Source organism: Lontra canadensis, unplaced genomic scaffold (assembly GCF_010015895.1).
Source record: "Lontra canadensis isolate GAN:19392208 unplaced genomic scaffold, GSC_riverotter_1.0 scaffold6, whole genome shotgun sequence".
In the NCBI taxonomy this organism is placed as follows: Eukaryota; Metazoa; Chordata; class Mammalia; order Carnivora; family Mustelidae; genus Lontra; species Lontra canadensis.
This window is the reverse complement of record NW_022631000.1, coordinates 16,178,867-16,202,301: the sequence shown is the minus strand read 5'-3', so window position 1 is coordinate 16,202,301 and position 23,435 is coordinate 16,178,867. Positions and strand designations below refer to the sequence as shown.

At 35.9% G+C, this 23,435-nt stretch overlaps 2 protein-coding genes across 4 annotated transcripts in view; one reads left to right on the top strand and one right to left on the bottom strand.

Moving 5' to 3' along the window:
* The window catches only part of LSAMP (limbic system associated membrane protein), a 650,629-nt gene that overhangs the window by 82,344 nt on the left and 544,850 nt on the right, over positions 1-23,435 (top strand). The window lies entirely within an intron of this gene.
* On the bottom strand, positions 16,191-16,542 carry LOC116864583 (thymosin beta-4). The gene has a single exon (XM_032852277.1). It carries the CDS (start codon positions 16,476-16,478, stop codon positions 16,344-16,346), a length of 135 nt encoding a protein of 44 aa, XP_032708168.1. The 5' UTR covers positions 16,479-16,542; the 3' UTR covers positions 16,191-16,343.

Sequence of the window (23,435 nt, the reverse complement as noted above, 5' to 3'; positions counted from 1 at the left end):
CCTTGAATTCCCTCCTACACCACTTTTCTTCTATTCTTCAAAACACTACAACCACAAAATTGTTATGTGAATAGAATTTTTTGAAGGCTTGATGATAAGAAAGGGACATAGAATATAGCACATAATAAAACAATTTAAAATTATAGTTTTTCTATTATAATATTCTTCTTTCTTCCTGACTTCATAGTGCTTTGTATTAGTTTGCTAGAGCTACCATAACAAAATGCCATAGACTTAGGTATCTTAAATAATTGATAATATTTAACAATTCTAGAAGTCCAAGATTAAGGTTCTAGCCCTTCCCTTATATAAGGACACTAGTCACATTAGTTTAGGAACCTGCTCTAAATGTCTCATTTTGAAATGTTCATCTGTTTAAAGGTTTTATCTCCAAAAATGATTACATTCTGATGTCCTAGATTCACCTATGGATTTTGGATGGACAAAATTTAACCCATAACAATCTATTTTCCCTAAGATCCCAGACTACCTTTATGTTCCTCGGGTAAACCTTCTCCTCCTCTTCTCCAGGTTCCTGTGCCAATCCACTAAAAAATTTGTCATTCTTGAGCTGCAAGAGGGCAACCCCACTTTCCTGTACTTTATTATTTCTTGGTCTCTCTTTTCTTTTGACAGACCTACCAGAGTGGGGAGAGGGAACATAACCAAAGAGTACCAAAAACATGTTTTCTAGAAGATAAGAGTAATTCTCTTCTTGGAATGAATGCTTCCATCATTGTGACTCAGATTACAGCTGGTGTTGTAAATAACATTTTTCTTCTGACTACTCTATGTGCATCACATTCAGTCTTTTATTAAAACTATTTGCTACATCAGTCTGCCTCACCCTATAAGGTGTTTGTACGCCTAGGCTATGTCTTATTTATTATTGTATTGCTTACAACCTCTGTCTGAAGACCTTTATATCATAGGGTTTTCTTTTTTTCTAGCTTTCTTCTTTATGCTCATGGAAAAGCTGTGATTTCCTTTCAATGTTATGCACTTAATAAAATTGTTTCTTCTTCAAAATTTCGGGCTAAACTTTCACACGTTCAGTCTTAAGCTTTGTTTTTGAATCTGTCCTTACAACTTACTTACATTCTTCCATTAGCACAAGTTACCTTATCCAGCTCCAGAATGTTTACTTGTTAATTTCATAGCTATCTTGGTTTATTAAAAATAAGTATTTTTTTCCGATAAGGTAAAATTCTAGTTTATTGGCCACGAATTTATGTTCCATCTTTTAAAATACTGCCCGTTTTTGAAATCTTATATAAGGCAGTATTATAACCACTTTTGGGTTTTTCTTCAGTTCAATGTATTCACACACATATATACATACGTATATACATGTGTATACATGTGTGTATATACATGTGTATATGTATGTATATACATGCATACTTATAATTATACATGCATATTATGTAGGCCTTGAAAATACAAATATTTTTCCTAGGAATAATTGCAATTCTTGTATTCTGACTTATGTCTGTGATTATAGAGGCATTTCTCATTGCTTTAAGAAATAACTCCACAATTAATAGAAGTACTGACCTCTATTATAGCCTGTCTCTCTTTTTTTTCTTTAAGATTTTTATTTATTTATTTGACCGAGAAAGAGAGAGAGAAAGCACAAGCAGGGGGAGTGCAAGAGGGAGAAACAGGCTCCCCCACTGAGCAGGGAGCCTGACGCCCGTCTCCATCCCAGGATCCTGGGATCATGACCTGAGCCAAAGAAAGTGTCTAAAGCAACTGAGCTACCCAGTGCCCCTATTACAGCTTGTCTTGATGAAACATCAGTTACTAGTTCTTCCTTTACTATGTCATATTCATAGTAAATCCTAGCAAAAGTGTTCAGTGTAATTGTTGACATTACTTTTCCTTTGAGTTTGAGAGCTAAGAATTCTATTTGGCTAGAGTCAGCTTATTTAAGCTAGCCATCTTTTAGGAGGCTTATAAAGTAGATTCAAAGTCAGGCTTTTCCAAATAATATTCACTTAACCTTGAGAATGTTTTGTTGAACAAAGCTAATTTTTTTTTCTTTCAGTTGATCCTTTATTTTGTTTAGAATCTATAATCACTGTCAGTTATGGAGATTTGTTAGAACTTTTCACTTGATGTTTTTCTATGTTGAGAAATATGTATGTTTTCTGACATACAAGTGGACTACATAGGTATGAACAAAAGTATTTTGGAGCACTGCCAGAAGAGTTAACATGACTCCTGCCCTACTCTTGGCAATCACCTGTTTTGGAGTTCTGAGTGCAAGGTTGTTTCAGTCCTGTTTCACTGTATATTAGCATGGTTTTAACCTGTCAGGGGATATTCTCCACCTCCTCTATGCAAAGCTGCTGAAGAACACTGTGGGCATCCTTCTGAGACTTTACCAGTGCTCTTCTCACACTATTAATTAAAGGAGAAATATTATTACAGCATTTAAAAGAACCTATCAGGCAGCTAACATTTTCCACCCACCTGCATTTACCAGGAGCAATTTTGCTCCCACTCACTCACCTACCACTCATGTCCTTAGGGTAACAGAATATTTGTTTGTGCTCACAGACCCACATATTCCGAGATGGCATATAGTCACAGTCATTATGCCTGGAAGAAATGTGTGGGGAAACAAAGATAAGAGAACCAGTGAGTAATTACTCTTGCTTGTAAGCAGTGGGTTTTATATGAAATAAAAAGAAAGTAAAAAAAGGAATAATTGTAAGAAGAGAAAGAAATACCCCATTCAGAGATGAAGATACTTAGGTCATAAAGAAGTACATTTAGTAGGAAGTGAGGAAATAAAAGAGATACAAATCATAAGATATATTTGCATCCTAATATCTTTATAATGGATGGTTGCCTGATCCTTCTTTTTATGGTTTATGAAATGTTTAGCACACGCAAACTCCACCCCCAGCTTAAGAAATAGATAAATGACTCTATCTTGAAGATGGCAGTTGGTTGTGATTTCTTTAGTTTAAGGCGTCGGATATACATATTCAAAAAATATAGGCTAGGGGCGCCTGGATGGCTCAGTGGGTTAAAGCCTCTGCCTTCAGCTCAGGTCATGATCCCAGGGTCCTGGGATTGAGCCTGCTTCCCTTCCTCTTTCTCTGCTTGCCTCTCTGCCTACTTGTGATCTCTGTCTGTTGAATAAATAAATAAAATCTTAAAAAAATATATAGGTTATATCTATGCCTTTGACTTCTCCTAATGCAAGGATCCAATTAGTTTAGTATTAATCTAATCAACTGCTGTTGTGCAGGTTATTAATGTCTAATGTGCCAATTGGAATTATTTAGCAAGGTGTGGCAGTAATTGTATCAGGTCCAAGATATGTCAGCTGCCTTTTTCCCAAAGACTGACAAATCAAATCAATCCACCCCTCCCCCATCATTCATATTTTGTGAAGGGCTAAGCAATGCAGATAGCAGGAAAGGGACTCCGAAAGATAGACTCTGCGTGTGTGTGTGTGTGTGTGTGTGTGTGTGTGTGTGTGTCTGTGTCTGTGTTTGATAAGAAAATTCAAAAAAGATTACAATAAATGGGTCTTTGGTTCTGGTACCTAGAACATTCCTTCATCCCTTTTTAAGGTAATGTAGGGAGGATAACTCTGAAGAGCACAGAATTGATCTACCATTTCTTAATTCCAGCCCTTAACACCAAATAGTTATTCAGTAAAATGATTTTCTAAAACAATAAATGAACAAATATGCATTATTTCTCAGGCACTTCCTCAATACCTCCTTGGGGACTATGTCACTAGACTTCTTTGATTGTTAAAACTTTTCTCCATGTTCCTTGAAACTTTATTCACTTACATAAAAATATGTGTGGAGATCATCTTGAATGACAGTTTTTTTTGGAATGGCCATGTAAAGACACAAACAGTGATAAAAAGTCTGAGTAGTTAATGTCAAAAACTATTGCCATGGGTGTAAAAACACACTGATTCTCATTGCTTATCAATCCTGGTCTTCACTTTTATGAAAAGTTGATGAGTCTTGGAAAGAGATGCTTTTGACAGAAGTTAAGATATTGGCCTCAAGGAAATCGAGTCTCTCCTAGCTCATTTCACTAGAAAGAGATAAAGCTTACTTGGAGTAAACTGCAGTTTATTGTCAAGGATTTTGTTTCCAGACTCATCATCCTAAGAATTAAACCTAAGGACATTCTTGTTGAGTTCCTTCCTTTAGGCTCTTTTCCCTGGTGTTTTATTTTCCCAAGGGCTGTGTTGTAAAATCCCCTCACTGGCACCACCCCCTCAAAAAAAGCTGCTGAAGGGCATAGGCTATGCAAAATTTACACAATATAGGTACCTAGAGCTGGACTGACCTTTGACACCTTTTCTGTGTTACCAGGACGATATGATTGTTTAATACAGTGTGAGGCCTCAGTGATGTGTTGAAGACAGGCCAAGTCTATGTCTTTATTATTTTGACATTTTAAAACCTTGAGTATCTTGATCCTATTTATTTGACCAAAAACATTTTATTCTTTCTGCAACTACTGATTCAAGGGGAAATGATCTTTTTTTTAAAAAAAGATTTATTTATTTATGTATTTGAGAAGGAGAAAGAAAATATGGGGCGGAGAGAAGGGGTAGAGGGAGAGGTAAAAAAAGACCCCCAACTGAGCAGGGAGCTTGACTGGGGGGTGTGGACCTGGATCCCAGGACCCCAGGATCATGACCTGAACCAAAGGCACACATTTAACTGAGTCACTCAGGTGCCCCAAGGGGAAATATGATCTTTACACATTGATAGATGGATTAATTAATGAATTTAAAATATGCACATAGTATAGATGTACCTCAGCTTAGAATAGAGCTGAACTCAAAGTAATATATATTACAGCCTATGTTCTCAATAAGTTTAAAAGATAATCTGAAATATTTTCAATAGTAATCAAAATTCAGAGGTTCAAATAAACCAAAATTTCTTTCATGGGAGCTACATTTTCCTTCCATTACTTTAGTTTGGCAAAAACAATTTTATACAAAGTAAAGATATCAAACAGATAGGCAGATATGTAAATGCAGTCCAGAGTTTATAACAGGACTGTTTACTTATTTACATCCCACATAACTCCAAAAATGCTCTTTGGTGGAGAAGAATAATTACCAAATACATTATTCAAATCTGTATTTGTTCTGTTAATAATTCTTAGCTTTTTATTGTATATATTACTTTTTTAAAAAAATCATTAAAATCAGTTAGCACCTTTCATTACAGAATAATGTTTGAACATCTTACATTGTTATTTCATAGTAGGGACTTTGATTTGGTCAACATTTTTATATAGAAACAGGTGTGCATAAAGACAGAATTTCTTTCATCTAATACATCACTCATATCAAAGTATTAAAAATGCATTCCAACTGGTGAATTTATTATTGTGTTCCAGTAATGAGCAAATATATCTAATGGCCTTTTTTTTTTTTTTTTTAATTCTTCCATCAGATGTAACTTGGCATAACAAAGATTTTCTTCCTCCCAAATGTGAGCAGGCTCTGGGCTTTTGTGACAGTCCTTCTTATGTGCCCTTGCAATGGAGGTTAATGCCTTCTTTTCAAGGAATCTATCTAGACTGTTTCCATCCAGCAGCTTCCCTATATTCATATATCCTCACACATTAACTCACTACTGAAGTCTGATGAATGCCTGCGTTGAATGGACGCATTTGGCCTACCAGATACCTTTTCCTTTATTTCTGAAAAAGCAACTAGCTCTCCCTTTGGGGACCTGCCACTCTTGCATTCCACCTGGTGCTATTTGGGGTGTCAACTATGAAGCTTTCTTTACCTTGATTAGGGTGACTAGACTGAAAAGCTCTTCTCGGTAGTTTAATATGGATTATGCTCATGTGAAGATGGAAAGCAAAAAAGCATCTTCATCCTGAAGATGAAACCTAAGGAGACTCTTAGTGAGTCTTGCCACCAAGCTCTCCGAAGTTTCCCTGGTGTTCTATTTCCTTAGGCCCTGTCTATTCAACTCTCTTTTTAACTCAGTCTTTCCTTGTGAAACCAGTCAATTCAATTTTTTTTGTCCTTATATTGGTCTCAATGGAAATTTTCTGATGCTTTCAATGAAGAACATGAACTGATATAAATTTTTCTTAGACTCTATTTTCAGGGTTTATTTCTTATTTATTATCATTAACTTTGGAACAAGGCAATTGGGTCCAATGGTTGTAACCTATGTAGGATATACATAAAATTGGCCTAAAACAAACCATTCAGTTTGCATGCTTGACCATTTCTTTTATATACACTGTATATAAACATTTCTTTTTATTGTCTTATAATGTACTGGGTGAATTATGGTTTCAAATCTCCAAGACCCAGGCTTCTGGGAATGATTCAGTTACCACTGTGCATGATTTTGAATTACCTACTTTTACCTTTAATCCTATAGATGTTATCTGTTGTTAATATTTGGGATAATCCTAGCAGGATACTCATTGCCTTTTTTAAAATCTTTTTTTTTTTTTAATTTTATTTATTTATTTGACAGAGAGAGATCACAAGTAGGCAGAGAGGCAGGCAGAGAGAGAGGAAGGGAAGCAGGCTCCCTGCTGAGCAGAGAGCCCGATGCAGGACTCCATCCCAGGACCCTGAGATCATGACCTGAGCCAAAGGCAGCGGCTTAACCCACTGAGCCACCCATGCACCCTCATTGCCTTTTTTAAACTTGAAGAGACTTTGGTCCCGTAAAGACTCTAGTAATTTCACAAAAGATTCATATTTATCAAAGAAAATTCTGGTAATTTACTTTTCAGGGCAAATGTTGAAAATGATTACTTTTAAATGAATATAGGTTTTTTTTGCATTTAATTACATAGAGATTAATTAAATGAGTGAAAACTGCTTTTATCTTATTATAAAATTATAGTTTTCAGTATTGACTTTAAAAAGTAATATTGGGGTAGTTAGATCTAGTGATCTTGTTTGACAATTTGCTGATAGTTCTGTAGGTTAATTAAAGGCCTAACTTTGATTAGGTCTATAATTATAAGAAACTGACTTCTTATAGGAAAAAATTTAAAAAGATATTTTCATATAGTAATTTCTAATCATCACGAATTCTCATCTTTAAAAAAAGAATTATTTTAAAAGAAAATTCACAGTGGACTATGTGAATTTGCTTTTTTCCTTATTGCAGTTTTTACTCATCTTAAAATTCAGAATATGTATGTACTTATAAATGTGGAAAACAAATATATGTTCTGAACCAAAGTTATCTTTATGTAGTGGAATTCATTTTATAGAATCAATAGCTTAATAGAGTCAGCTACTTATTTGAACTAATATAAAAGCCAATTCTATATTATCACATAAGAAACAAGCAACATATATAGTGAAATGTTGGAGAATTAGTCATACCATTTAGATTCAAGTGTTGTATGCAAGTGTCCTAAATCCTCTCTTCCTCAATGTAATAAAACACACACACACACACACACACACACACACACACACCCTTTTCCTGCACTCTTAGAAGTCTTTGATGGCTTTCTCCATCTTCCTGTATGGAACTATAAAACACTAGTGATACCCCCAGTGTCTATCCTGGTTTCTGTTTCCTTTGAGAATACATAGGTAGTGGATATATGTTGATCTTTGTGTGACTGACCTAAGGTAACTTATCATAAAATGTTGCATTTACATGTGATGTCCAATTCAGCTTTAAAACTGAAGGATCTCTTCAATCCCTCTGAGCCCTAAAATTTTCATGATTCTGTGATTCTGGGTTCAAGAAAATATTGGTGCTCCCTCATTGCCAAGGAAAAACCACCAAAGCTGTGATTCTACAAATTCGGCAAAGACAAAGCAAGATTTTTGGTAATTATCGAAGCCATGGCTCAGACCATAATGCAAACAGTCAAGCCTGGAATGGCTGACTTGGTGGTCAAGGTATTTCTAAGAAGGTGGTTTAAATAAGATACAGGCAGAGAAGTAAGGAGCATCAGCAAGGTCTGCGGTTTGCATTGAAGTATCTGATCTTGAAAATGCCTGCATTGGGTTTTGATTCAGGGATGGTCTTAGAAAGGATCAAGGATAAATGGCTGCAAGGGATGAATTCATAGGTTGGGATGTCTGAAATTCAAGCAAAACAAACATATATATATATATATATATATATATATATATATATATATATATTTTCCCTTATCAGGGTTAAATGTATATGTTGGTGGTAAGTGGCTCTAGCTTCAAGGGTTGAAAGAAAAGGATGAGAAGAGTTCTAGCCGATCCTGATAGTATCAGCCAAACTCTGTTAGTGATACTCTAGCTCTCAAGTACCAAAAACAAACAAAAACAAAAACAAAAACACACATTGGAAGGCATTGAATGGATATGCAGTTATCTTAGAAACTCTTCTACAATGATTTTCATGAACTTTCTCTTTTTTTTTAAATTTTTAAATTTTTTTAATAAACATATTATGTATTTTAGCCCCTGTGAATCTCCATGTTTACACACTTCACAGCACTCACGATAGCACATACCCTCCCCAATGTCCATAACCCCACCATTCTCTCCCTACCCCCCTCCATGAACTTTCTCTTGATTGACTCATTTAGATAGATAGATTCAAGTGATTAGTTCCTGAAGTGGGTCTCATAACGTATAAGCAAGTGTTTGTATGAATATGCTTATACCTATGTACTTTAACTGTGCATAAATAAGGCATTCCATTGTATTGAAAGATGGGATGGAGAATAAATTATATGACTTTTATTACACAATTTCCCAATACTCATGCCTATACACACTTTTCCTCTTATCTGGTTTTTGTTTGTCAGTAATTCAGATAGGAGCGGAAAGAAATTTATACTATCCTAATTTCAGCTTAATTTGTACAGATTCTTACATAACAGTGCAGTTCAGTACAGAATTATGGAGCATACTCTATGTGCACTGGTTTATCTGGGGAGCTGTGGAGAAATCAAATTAGGTAGAAAGACTTGATCCCTGCCTTCAAGGCGTGTACAGTCCTGTTAAGGAAATAAAACTTGTGAACGTGAAGCAATTAAATAACAATACCAAGACAGTTTATAATAAAATGTTAAATTATATATCATCAAGCACCATAATTATATAGTTCAAACTGTAATTCTTATAGGCAGAACTCTCCAGAGTTAATTGATCATTTTAAATAATTCAGCAAGAGTAGAGAGCTATAATTTATCTTTGTCTTAATTTTTCCAGTTAGGTCACCCAACCCTTTTTATAACTTAGTCACATTCTTAAGCATGCGGCATTATTAACCCTTGTTTCCTCTTGATTTGCCCACAGCTGTATCTCTGTCTCATGATCCTTATGTTTTTGTTTAAGTATGATACCCAGATTAACTAGAGATTAGACTATAGGTAATCACTACCAGCCAGAATGTATTCTGAACATAAGAACAAGTAGAGATGACTCTGAGGTTACAAATTCCAAATGAATGAGTTTTAGAAGAGGGTGAACTATACTTGTGTTCTTAACAAGGTTGGATATGAAATTCAAATCCTATATAAAGAAGAAAGCATTTCTGGATACAAGCATCTAATGACAAAGAGGAAAAACTAAACAGCTATGACCTTAGACAGGATCTGAGGCATTCCAGATTGGGGCAAACAACCTAAGTACATGCACTATGAGATCCAAAAAAAGTCTTTTACTGCCTTACACAAGGCAGTAAAATAATTGATGCTTGTTGGAATGGAATACACATGAATTAAATAAAATAAATGATTGATATATTTTATAATTAGTTACAAGAAAAACTGTTAAAATGAAAGCATGTTTCAAAGATTAAAGAGATAACTTTCAGTTATTTTAATGTTTTACTTTGAGGCATACCACATTTTTTGGAGAGAATGATGTAAAGGAAGTATTACTGCATCTTTAACAGAATATTTCCATATTAGAGCTCAAAACTTGAAAGCAGATTTATTTAATGGCCCATCATTAGTCTTAGAGCTGTCTCCAGCTGACACTGTAAAGTAAACAAGACTGCTTTGCCTTTTCTCATTCCTATCTCCACCTGTAACTTCTCTTGCTCCTCTTCTGATTGTCTTTGTACTGCTCTCCACGTGAGGTCCCTAGCTCCCTACTAAAATGCTCCCATTCCATTTGACCTCCAGGGACAAGTTCCATGCTTTGGATCTGTCTCCTCTTTTTCTTTGCCATCCCAACTCTCTTCTCGCATACGTTTCCAAGCCCTGCCTCTTCTAGATACCTTGATAACCAATGCCCCATTAATTAAATGGGTGTTAATGAGTGATGTGTGGTTTTTAAAGGGTCCTTTCTGTTGACAGCTTACCTTAGTGGTGGCAATGTCAGAGAACTCAGGAAGTATTTTTAAGACAAGTGGAATTTTCTGCTTAAATACCTAGAGTACATGTCTGCTCCTTCTGTTTCTACATATGGTGAAGCCTGATTAACCTTTTAACCAAATTACAGAGCTGACAAATAAACATGTCACAACAACTGAAGGGTTAGCCAAAATGACCTCTGACATCATTGCTGACATTTTCAGACTCTGTTACCTGAAAAATACCTGAAAGAAGATAATACTCACATGTTGCTGATATCGGTTTATTTAAATAAGGAGCTAGTTGGTGTTTCTCCCTGAGAAGAAATGTTACCACACCTTTGTTTGGCTTCTAGTTTATACTGTTCTTGAACATTTCAAGACCTTCAAATGTATTTACCCAAAGCATGTGTGAGCCAGAGCAGTCAGTTTGAAGGGAATGATACTGGAGAGCAATAACATCGTTCCCATTTTCAGCAGCAACCCAGATAAACAGACAATGGCTTTTGGGCCTATGTTTTTATTTATTTAATTAGTTCATTTGTTTATTTAATTAGTTTAATTAATAAATTAGTTCATCATTGCCTTTTATTATGTAGTTAGAATGTCCTTCTAGTCATTAGAAAGAGGTTTTAGACCAGGCTAACAAATTCTGACTTTATTCAGTTAAGAAAGAGCATAATCCCATAATGTGAGAGCTAAGATGGATGGCTACATATGTGAATATGCTGCTGACTCTGGAAAATTCTTCAGAATCCTTTCCTAACATAGCAAAGGCCAACCCTGTCTGCAATTTCCCTGTCAGGTGCTGAAGCCACCTTTCCATTATTCAGGGATTGATGCTGCTGAGGTGTTCTCATTCTGTTTCTTCTCCCTTCAGATGTTTAGCTTTTGATCTTTTGTCTTGTTTTGTTTTTGTTTTTGTTTAACAGTACCTCCAATGAAAAGTAGGGTGTAGAGAAGAGACAAAGGCAAAATTCAAACAAATCAGTTGCATTGTGTGTGGGATACAGCAGGTGTGCTGCCTTCACTCTCAACAATATAGTCCTTATAGTCTCCTCCCCCAGACCCCAACTCCCAAATCCCTCCTTCCTTTATGCAAACTGTTTCAACAGACTGGCAGGCAGTCTTCAGGGTTATAAGAGGAAACTTCTTTACAAAAGATACTGAGGTAAATCTATACATAAATCCCCTGAGATAAGTCAGTGTACTATATATAATGTCATCAATTAAAACTTTTGTTTTAAATTAATCAACATTTCACCTCTGTAGATAAGCCTCAGTTGCCTTATCTACCAAATTCTGGAGAGTTCTTGAGTTCTTGACACATTTATATTTCAGGTCCACTAGCATTTATTGAGCACCTACCATGTGCTGTGATAGGAAATTTATTAATCTGATGTTTGGTCATTTTTTTTTAATCTCTTATTTCGTTTTTTTAAACACTTATTTGCTCTAATTTTCTTAATCAGTTAGTGTCAAAAATAACATTTGCACCAATAAAAAAATGTGTAAAGAGACAGTAATAACCTTCCTCAATCTTGTTTCCTTTCAATCTCTATCTTCCCTGAAGTATTCAACTTTAGTACCTTGGTATATTCTCTTCTTTACATTACCTCATGTTCATAAAAAACATACAAATACATGCACATAATCAGAAAACATAGAACTGCACTTCACTTTTTACCTCTTTTAGGATACTGCTTTATTAGGACTAGTCTCTTCCCCCCTCCCACCGAGACCTGTCCTAACCACCCCAGTTTAAAGTTAGGATCCCACCAACCACCACTGCCTCCTCAGATACTCTCTATGTGCAACTACACTACTTCATTCTTTTCCCCACTATAGCACTTATCACTATTGGATTTACTGTGTATTTTACTTAATTGTTTGTTTTTTGGGGGGGGAGGTCCCTGCCCCCTAGAATTTAAGCTCCTCGAGGGTCAAATGTTGTGTCTGTTTTTCTTATTGCTGTAATACATTTGACAATCAGTGCTCAACAATTATTTATAGGATGAATATAAATATATATAAAGAGCTCATTTCTTTGGTGATGGTAATTTTGCTTTTTAAAAAGTGGGATTATTCAGGTGCCTGGGTGGCTCAGAGGGTTAAAGCCTCTGCCTTCAGCTCAGGTCGTGATCCCAGGGTCCTGGGATCTAGCCCTGCATCCTGCTCTCTGCTCAGCAGGGAGTCGGCTTCTTCCTCTCTCTCTGCCTGCCTCTCTGCCTACTTGTGATCTCTGTCTGTCAAATAAATAAATAAAATCTTAAAAAAAAAAAGGTGGGATTATACTGAGCAAATAGGATCTGTGGTTTGCTTTTTTGTACTGAGCAATCCAACAAAGACAATAGATACACAACTAACCCATTTAAACATTTTTAATGTATATAATATTCCACAGTATAGATTACACATTATATGTAATCATTGTCATATTGATGAACATACAGTTTTTACATTGAGAAATAACATAGCGTATTTTCAATGTTATCCAGTATTATCCTTATGAAAGCTGGTGCTTTCATTTCTAATACATAATAATAACAGCTAAGTTATTGATTGTGTTTAGGCCTGGACTTTCCTAAACATGTTACCTGCATTAACTCATTTAATTTTTCCCATTGTCCTATATAGCAGGTTTGGTTTTTATTTCCATTCAGTGGGATACAGTGGAGGGAACTGAGATACAGAGGGTTTAAGATACTCGCCCAGACCCACACTTCTAAAAGACTGAGCTAGGATTCAAACCCTGGCAATCTGCACCCAGAGCCTGTTCTCTTAACCAAGATGCTGGTTTTATCAAAGATAAACGTGTTTTAAATGTAATAGTTAATGCCAAGTCAATTACCAAACAAGTAGTAGAATTCATACTGTCACCAGCAATAAATGAGTATCTGTTTCTCTTTATTCTCATCAATAAATTTTTGATGTTTTATGTCATTTTATTGATTTTTAAAATTTTACAGAAGAAATGGATTAAAAGAAAAACTGTTTTTGAGAACAGCTTCTAGCGAGGATTAATCCTGTGGTTAGGACAGAATACTGGCGTGGTTATGTTGTTTTACCAGTGAAAATGCCTGCAGCAAATGCCTTCAGTGAAATGGGAGTGAAGTATAATTGCTCCTGGTTAAATAGTCATGCACTTTAATTTACTACTATGGATACAGGGATCTGGGAATGCCCATTCCTAGCAATAGAGGTATTTCTAACCGTCAATGCCCTTTTCTTTATGTAGAATAGAATGAACCAAACCTCGGATGTCAGGTGCTTTGTTAATGAGACAGAAAGTTGAAAGCGTGATAGTTGAGTCATAATGCTAAGTACGCTTGGGCTGTTGATGTGTTGGTACTGGGCTAGGGATTCACTTAGTTCATCGTCGAGAGTTTTCCAATAATGCAGTTTTGCTGAATTAATCTTAACTAGGATCAAATCCATTGTATTCAGGCATGAAGATAATATGATCTTTTAGTGAATGAGTCTCTATTATGAACAATGGGCTGTGAATGAGAAATGAAATGAAATGTATTTACTTGTTATATTGCCAACCTATTATGAGTAATTCTATCTTTGGGTAACTATATAATTTGTTTGAATTGTGAAACTTTTGAGAATGGAAAGACTGCGACCACTAGTTATGCTGGGTAACAGGTGTACACCAAGATTTTTCCATGCAAACCAAGATGTATGACCACTTTACATATCCCAGACATTCATTTTTTACTTTTTCCACATATATGCTTCAAAGTCTACTTGTGAAAAAAATATGGGAAAAGTGATGGGAGTATTATTTTCCAACTCATTTACTTCATGTCTCCCATTTTCTGTCCCTCTTTCCTTCTCTCATTTGTTATTTTCCTATCTTTCCATGTTGCCATATTCCTCAATCCTCAACATACATATTCTTCTTCTAATTGTTAAGATTATGGATAGGAGAAAAAGAACTGAAGCCTGCCATGAGTTTCTTGGGTTGTAGTATGGATGGACTATGGAGTAATGTCCTGTCCTCTTGGTTTGGACTCTGCTTGCCCTTTTTATAAAGTCTGACTACCACGGTTTGCATTTTAAAAATCTGTTGTATCAGTTATTTCTAGAATACAAAGTCTTCAGTCCCTGAAAATAAACCTATCCAAATATTTTAAAGGCACAGAGAGAAAGAGAAATAGGGAGAAACAGAGATGGGCAGAGAAGAGAGAGAGAGAGAAAGAAAAAGAAGGAGACTGAAATAATAGTGAAAAGGAGAAATGGTGAAACAGACTGACACTATAGTTCGTGTCAGTCTTCTACACACATGCTGTAACTGCTTGACCATGTTAAACCAGACCTAAATGAATCTGCCTATAAGTATAAAGAGAGCCAGTATTTGTTTTCTGAAGTGATTATTTGGCTGACCTACCAACTGTGAAAATGTTTCTTCAAGTTAAGGGAAAGCTTAGGGAAAGAGAGGCAAGTTCTATTTACAACATGCGAGGATTGACCTTCATCATCAAAGCTCATTTCATGAAGGGCGAATAGAAGGAAATACTGTTATTATGACTTTGTGCTATCTTGTGTGCATAAAATTATCAGCACTTCAGTGCTCAATGCATTGCTCTGAGCATTGTCCTGTATTCTTCTAGTGGTACTCTGGATTACCCAAGCCTTTGTGGAAAGTTGATTTTCTGTGTTACCGTTTCAACATAAAGTAAGAATATCACTTGGCTACTTTTCAAAACCATCCCATAAAAAAATCATTTTTATTTATGTATTTATCAAGTTCAGGAACAAGAGGGACTTGTTGTGTAACAGTCTACTCTGGTGAGTAGAATGAACCCACAGATTTAAAATATTGGGAAAGGGAAGCAGACACTTGAGAATATGTCAGGAGACTGCTGTTATGTGATATGTGTTCAACAAAACCAACACATAGTAGGGACTTAATGAATGTTTGTTAGATGAATAAATTCCCAGACATGCCTGAAATACCTGTGTGACATGTATACACATATGACCTCTCTGGTTCTATCGTCCTCTGCAAAATGACGGTGTTAGACAATAATCTGTAAGGATCGTTTCATCTCTAAAATTGTGCGATTCATAATGATTATTAGTAACAATCAAAATAATAGTGTAAACTATCTTCAAAGGCCTACAGATGCTCATGGAAACTATAGACAGTTATTAGAGCTCTAATAAGATATAACTAACCCTTAGGAAATAAATAATCTGGTTTTGGTGGGGGAGTAACTCATTGGGCATATATGTGCACATCAAATTTAAACATCTCATTGATAGGAATATCTAACAATGCCAAGTAGCACCCATCTCCATGAAATGCTTGTCTACAGAGATATGGTTATTTCTAATTAAAAAGTAATTTTCCTTTTTCCAAATTTTTTGACCAAGATTACAGAGTCTAACCCTTCTAGGATATGTGTTATTTTTAATAATTTACTCTCAGACATTTTCATTCATAGACTACTTCTGGTTTCTCCTTTCATTTTACTTCAAAATTCATTCTTCCTTTAGATTATGTACATGCATATCATATTTATTTATTCACCAAGCATGGCATTCATAATAAAGGAACACTCCTGTAGGAAGCAATCAGTAGTTATTACTATCTCCAATTTTGTTTTTCCTTTTCTATTTTATTTTGCATTTTGCTTTTTCTTTTTTTTTTCACATTTTAAACTTTTTATTTGCATATTAAAAAATTGTGCATTCCAATACTTAAAATCATTCAAAGAAAAAAATGGCACTCTGACTAAACTGCATTTTACCTCCTGCAAGATACCTTGGACCAACTTAGTTTTTATTAGTTGCGCCCACCAAGCTTCTTCCTTCGCCAGCATACAAGTTATTTTCCTTCCCCTGCCCATGTATAGGAGGCTTGGCTTCCCAGTCAGTAGTTCAGACTCTTTGATAAGAACAAGGGGACCACAGTCATTTAAACTTGATCCAACCTCTTTGCATCTTAAAAGTTAAACAGCTAAAAAGAAGTAAATAAGAAGGCAATGCTTGTGGAATGTACAGTGCATATCGGCGGCTCCTGCCTCATTACGATTCGCCCGCTTGCTTCTCCTGTTCAATCGTTTCTTTTGAAGGCAGTGGATTTTTCTCTTGTGTTTCTGTCTTCTTCAATTTCGACTTATCGAATTTCTCAATCTCAGCCATATCGGGTTTGTCAGACATGGTTGCAGAGGAAGCGGAGCGAGGTGCACGAGTGAGGGAAGACCGGTCTGCTCAGAAGCCGCCGCTCGCATTTTGCTTTTTCATCACATGATTATACCAGCTCCTTCAGGCTTGGTAGTGGACCAGCAATTGACAACTACTCTGCCAACGTTTAGGGAATATTTGCTGGTCTTCCTGGGCTAGGTACCTGTGTATTAACAAAACATCATTTCTTCTCCCTTAGATCAATCAAAAGAGAAGACAAAACAAAAACAAAAACAAACCAAAAAACACCCAGAAGTTCTAAAAAAAAGATGACATTGGAAATGGGGTGGATTAAAGTTCTAAAAACTAAAATTATAGAAATTAATGAAATTATAAGCACAGTTTTGTTATTCATTGTATCTGAATATCCATCCCAGTTAGCCTATTCCTGGAAGTCACTGGAAATATCCCATTTCAATGATTGTCATTCTCATAAGGTAGTTATTTCTCTTTTCATTTATAGAAAAGAGAAGATTGGCATACCCTGAGACTTGAACCTTGGGGCACGTGTTTAGTTATTCTCATTTCTCCAAGTGACCCTGCTCTGAGGGTTGACAATGCTGCAGAATTCTAATTTCTTCAATTTTACAGTAATAAAAATTACTTCATAACTATAATAATGATGATGATGATTATGATAGTATTTTAAGGTTGATCTCTCACATGTGGTTGATTCCCTTAAGTAGCTACACGTTCCTCTTTATAAACCCCAGCCTTCTCCATACTTCAATGCATTGTTTTATTTTTGTTTGTTTGTTTGTTTGACTTTGGCTGCTATTTGGTTTTAAATAATCTTGCCTCATCAAACAGAGAAGAGAAATAGATGGTGATCTCTGTGAGAGGAGAGACCATGCCTGTGGTTTTATCCATAGTACTTGGCACAGTGCCTACCACAGAATTATAGATACAGTAGATATCTGTTGAACAAATAAAATATGTAAGTGCATATGTGGGCCCACACACACTCAGATACAGGTATCACAATCTATTTCCTTATAACCTAAAAGAAAATTAAAGTAAGTTTTAAGAAATGCCTATAGTGAATGATATAGAAATCAGAGAGTGAGACCTAAATGATTTTAAGGAAATCTATTTATCTCTTGTCATTGTTTCTCTGTTGGAAACTTTAGAGTTCTCTATACTTGGCTTTGAACTTTGAGTGCTAAACTGACTATATAAATAGTTTCTTCCTCTTTAACATCAGAATAATAACACTTATCTCTTAGAGTTGTGTATGGATTAAATATACTTATGAAGCCCTTGACACATTTTGTATCTAGATAAATAGTTATTATTCAGTTGCATGGAATTTAGATTTGGGATCATTCGGGGTAGGTTTTCTAGAAGTTAACATTGGATAAGTTTCAGATGTGACAAGGAGGTGGGATAGATGAGGCTAGAGGTAGAGATTTCTTTAGTAAATATGGTATGGTGAATTTAGATTTATAGGTATAATAAAATTTTCTCTGTTAAAAGGGTTCTCAAATCTCTCTACATGCCTAAATTGACTTGCACTATGTTTCCCCCTCTATACCACTTTGTCTATCAATCAGTTAGTATACTTTGCATTTGGACTTACATTGTCCGACAAGCCACAGATGACTAGGGATATTCTGGGTTATTTACTTTTCCTTTTACAATTTACAATTATAATCTTTTTTTCACTCAAATCTGTTGCATGTCTCTTGTTTGTATCTCTGAAATCACAGCTGACTGGGACTAAAAACAAAAGTTCAGTGCACTTATGACCTAATACTTGTAGCCAATCCATGTGGCAAAAGTACCTGACATTGAATGGGGGATGGTAGTATCATTACTCAAATGTAGTCCCAGGATCCTCCTAATTTTTGTTTGCTTGTTTTTGGTACCTACATGATGAGCTCATCATTCTACAGTTCAAATCCTTATATTTCTTAAAATGTTGCTTTTTTACAATAACTAATACCTTAAAATTGTGGCAAAGAGATTTTCACATATTATAGATTCTTTCTTACTCATGAATAATAAACTTATATTCTCACAGTGCCTATACAGTGATTGTAATTGAAAACTACCCAGGTTTATGTGGAGAACTCAGGTAGCTGAAGAATCCCTACCTATATATGGTTGAAGCCAAAACAGACTACAGGCTGGCTAATTTTGCCTATCTCTGTATTTCAGAGTAACGGGCATTCTGTCTTTGCCTTCTGTGGTGTTGACCCAGGCTGTGCCTCTTGGGAGCTAAGCTAATTGATAAGACATGGCTAAAATAGTTTTTATGTTTGACTACTAATAATCAACACAGAAAGCCATGCTATCAGTAAACCCTGAGTGACCTGCATCCATCATAAAAACTACCTTTGGCCAACATTACAGGCCATTTTATACACAACACAATACATTTTACTGACCATGTTTGGCTAAACTGGCTGCCTTAGGTGACTATCTTTGTTTCCATTAAAGTACTTGTACTAGGAAATTACCTGCACCCTAAGAAGCCATTTTCTTTACTATTAGAATATAAATAACAAGTGGACCCTGGTGATTATTATGTTGCTTTCACATTCTCCATCAATCCCTTCAGGCCAGTCGGTGGCAGATCTGGAGTGGGTTTTTTCTCTGCCTGCATTGCCTACTTTCAGGGTCACAAACCTGTCCTCTCTGTAACTTAGGGGCTCTATAGTCACCCATGTTTCACTGTGTTTGCTCTACAGCAGATGTCTGACTCTTTAAAGTTTCCCCTGAGCAAGATATCCTGTCTTTCCAAATACATCACAAGTAGGTGCAGGAATTTCACATTTTCCTTCTTTCCACTCCAGGGATCAGTGATGAATGGTCACTGCAGTCTTTTTTTTTTTTTTTTTTTTTTTGCCCCCTTGTGACTTCTCACCTATATACTTATCATTCATTTTGTTTCCAAATTGTATCTTCTTGGTATTCTAAACACTTAACATATAATGAAACAACTTTTCATCTCTCTCACCTTCTTTCTCCCATTTTCATTTTGGAAAGAATTCATTAATATTGACTCTTGAATCATGAAAATGATCCTCAGTCATTGAATTATAGAGTCATAGAATGTTGGAACTAGAAGGGAGCTAAGTTATATTTCTCTTACATCTATGCTTCTAATACAGCATGTCCTGGCTTATTGTAGCTGCATGAAAATTTCCCCCACATAGCTTCATATGTCATAAAGCATGTCATATGCGCTTGAAGTTTGGGGTTTTAATGCAAAACCCCAAACATCTATTAAATCGAGTCCATTCAGCCTCTAAGACGGCACTGCAGCTGTTTTAGCAGCTTGAAATGGTGCAGGGGGCACTTCCAAATACAAGCATTTGCCACTTGAAAGCTTAGAGAATGTGATTTGAAGGGCACAGGGATGGTTCTTATCAAAACATATTCCTCCTCTATTGGACAGAGACCTTTTGTATATTGTTATGCATGTATTAGAGAAATATTTTAAGCTGTTCTCTCACACACTAGCATCAGTATAAATTGGTTCAGAACCTCCATTTTCTTTATTGTTTGAATTAGGAGAGAGTTCCTGGAGAATAGATAAGCAAAAGCAAAATTTGATGTATGTTCTGGAAACAAGGCTGAGCAGATTAAATTTTGACTGAAGAGTAAGGTAATGGAGGCTAGCATTAAGAAAAACACGAAAACCATGTACACAAAATTTAATTGCTCCCAGTAACAACTCCGAGAAGTTCAGGATTCTCTACCACGAGACTGAGAAGAGGGGACCTGTCCAGTGTTTTCCAATAGCATGACAACTGAAAGGACTATTGTCAGTCTAGCTGATGTCAAGAAGTGATCTCAAACATTAGCCATGTACGCAGGCTACACCATCCCCTCTTAGACTTTCCCTAGTCAATACTTAATACTTAATACTTAATGCTTTCCCAAGGCATCTTAATACTGTTCCTATTATTTCACATTTATATAGCCCTTTCTCCTGAGGAAAACGACAACTTTCAAATTCTGACTTAGTGCCACCCTAGGCCTGTTTGTTGTCGCACATTGAGGCAATACCTGTTTAGCTCCTTTAATCTTTTCCCATAAAATACATCATTCCATTGCTTTAATCATTTCAGTGCTGTCCTCTGCACCCAGTTCTGTTTCTCCACACATTTCAGGTATTGGGAAACCTGACAGTAGTTTAGCCTAACCAGAGTCAAGGAAGGTGGGAGTCATTTCTCTATATTTTTGCTCTGTCCCAACATAATGGATCATTGTAGTCAGTTCAAAACAGCATCAGCCCCTTTGGCAGTCATATTATATTGCAAACTGATATCTAATTTGTCCTCCATTATCAGCTCCAGTTCTATGTCAGAGTTACTACTCTCTAGGTTTCTCCTGCCCCCTGAATTATTTTGCTGAAGATGTATTGGTTTTCATTTTTCCAAGCTGAATCTCATTTTGTTATTTTTGACTCATATCCCTACCCTCTCTGGGTCCATTTATATAACATCTTAGGAGCTTCACGGGTGCCTGCCATACATCTTCACTTATCACCTGGAAATTCCATTAATGAGCTATGTTCACTCTTTCCTTACCTAAGGGATCATTAACATAATGACAATAACCCTTCTTCCAGGTCATATTTAGAGAGATTTATTAGGTAGGACCTGAGCTAAGAATATCCCCAAAAGAAAAATATTGTGTGGTGTTATTTTCATACATAACAAGAATATTATTTTGACACCTTTCCATTTTGAATTAGGTGAATCTGTGGGAATTATTTTGTTAATAGAGATTTTTGAGAGTTTTCTAATACTTACATATTGTCATAAAGACTACATCTTACCTATGCATGATTTGGACTTGTTAAAACAAAAATCACTGTTGAAAGTGTTTAAATGTCATTATCTCAGTTACTTGGAGGCCATCTGGATCCCTAAAAGGATCGTTTAGCTTCTCTTTCCTCCATATGCCAGACAAATAATCATACCCGTTTCCTTATAGGCACACTGATGGTGATGTGTACAGAGCTTATCAGAAATTTCCCTTCTATTAAGAGCAAAAAAGCAAAACATGTTTCTAATTGGTTGTGGTTACACAGTATCACTCTTAGAGATAAGTGGCATAGTGTCACTTTTGGAGGTAAGTGCCAAAGAGACACTAACTTGTGATAAGAATTCCAAGGTTGTGAGGTATACTGAGCAATTAAGACATTTATTCTAATAGAGCTTTGGATCTGTGTTTGGAGAGTGTTGTCTGTAGGCTGTGTGACAGGTAAACACAGCTATTTTTAATATGTATATAGATGTTATGGGTTAGTAACCAAACATGTCTTTTTTTTTCTAAAGTAAATACTATCATATGAGTGTTCAGTGTTTTTGTTTGCTTTCTTAACATTAAAAAAGTACTTATGTTGGAAAATGTTTCATTCACAGTTCTAAAAAAAATATTTCAACATAGTGTCTCATCTGTATAAGGGGTATGTTGAGAAGGGCAAATTCTGAAATCCTCTTTTCACTGTAAAATTTATTTGCCATGACTTGGACGTGTTCTCCTTCTTTCCCTCAATCCTAAGGGGTAATGGCTTTGATCATAACTGAGATACCTAGGGATCTATGATATTATTTATCAAAATAATTTTTGATAAAATGTCAACAATAATAATAACAAAGATAACAGTGATAATCATTAAATTCCCACTAAGTTATAGGTGCTGTGTTAGGCACATTCTTACACATTGCCTCTTTTAATCTATACTATAATCCTGAGATAAGCTTTTCTCTCCAGCTTATATATTAGGAATCTAATCTTCTGAGAACATGAGTAAATTGCCCAAAGTCACACAGCTTTTAATTGAGTGACAAGGATAATTGAATGACAAAGCTAGGGGTTGCTCTGTCCACAGTGCCTAGAATGATTTCTGGCCCTGATATATGTTCTGCCCTTCAACTTGTCACTATAAAACAACCATTATGCCCAACGCTCTATGGGTCAGGAATTTGAGAAGGGCCTTATAAAGGTAGCTTGGTTTTTTGGTTTTTTGTTTGTTAGTTTGTTTTCTTTTGTTTTTGTTGTTGTTTTTACAGAAGGGAGGGGGTGGGGAGATGGGGTAACCAGATGATGGGTATTAAGGAAGGCACATGTGATGAGCACAGGGTGTTATATGCAATTAATGAGTTGTTGGACACTACATCAAACACTTATGATGTACAATATGCTGCCTAACTGAACATAACAACAGCAATAATAATAATAATAATTTAAAAAGTTAGCTTGTTTTTGCTTCATAATATCTGGGACTTCAACTGGAAAGACCAAAACCTGCGGGTGACTTGAAGGCTTGGAGTAACTGGACATACAGAGCTAATAATATCTGGGGGCATCTTTGCTTAGATATATAGCCATTGGTGCTGGCTGTTGGCTGGTTTCTCAGCTGGGGTAGTTAGCCAAAATACCTATAGTTAGTTATGCCTTTATAAGGAGCATGGTAGCTTAAGACTTCTCACCTGGTGGAACAAGGCTCTGAAGACAAGTATCTTAAGAGAATCAGGCAGAAGCTGTACCATCTTTTATGACCTACACTTGGAAATCATTTAGTGTCACTTCCTCTGTACTCTATTTGGTCAGCTGTTCCCTAAATTCAGCCCAGGTTCAAGGGGGAGGGGATATCGACCCCACTTCCTTATGGGAAAATGTCAATTTTCAGACATGTTTAAACCTCTATAATTCAAGTATTGATGTGGGTGCTTGAACTGTCTTATGGCTTTGATTTATTTACTATGGTTCTCAATTATCACTGTAATTCATCACCTTGGGGAGCATGATAAACCTATCAAGTTCCAGACTCTACTCCAAATATTCTGAAACAAAATTTCTAGGAAGGGAGCTTGGGAATCTGTAGTCTTATCAAGCTCCTGATGATTCTTAGACAGCCAGTCTAACCTAAGCACCAAGTTTTACTTCTACTTCTTCCAAGGTAGAGATGTT

What these genes read in the sequence shown, in the direction of transcription:
- LOC116864583 (XM_032852277.1), bottom strand. Translation starts at nt 16,478, where the DNA reads ATGTCTGACAAACCCGATATGGCTGAGATTGAGAAATTCGATAAGTCG.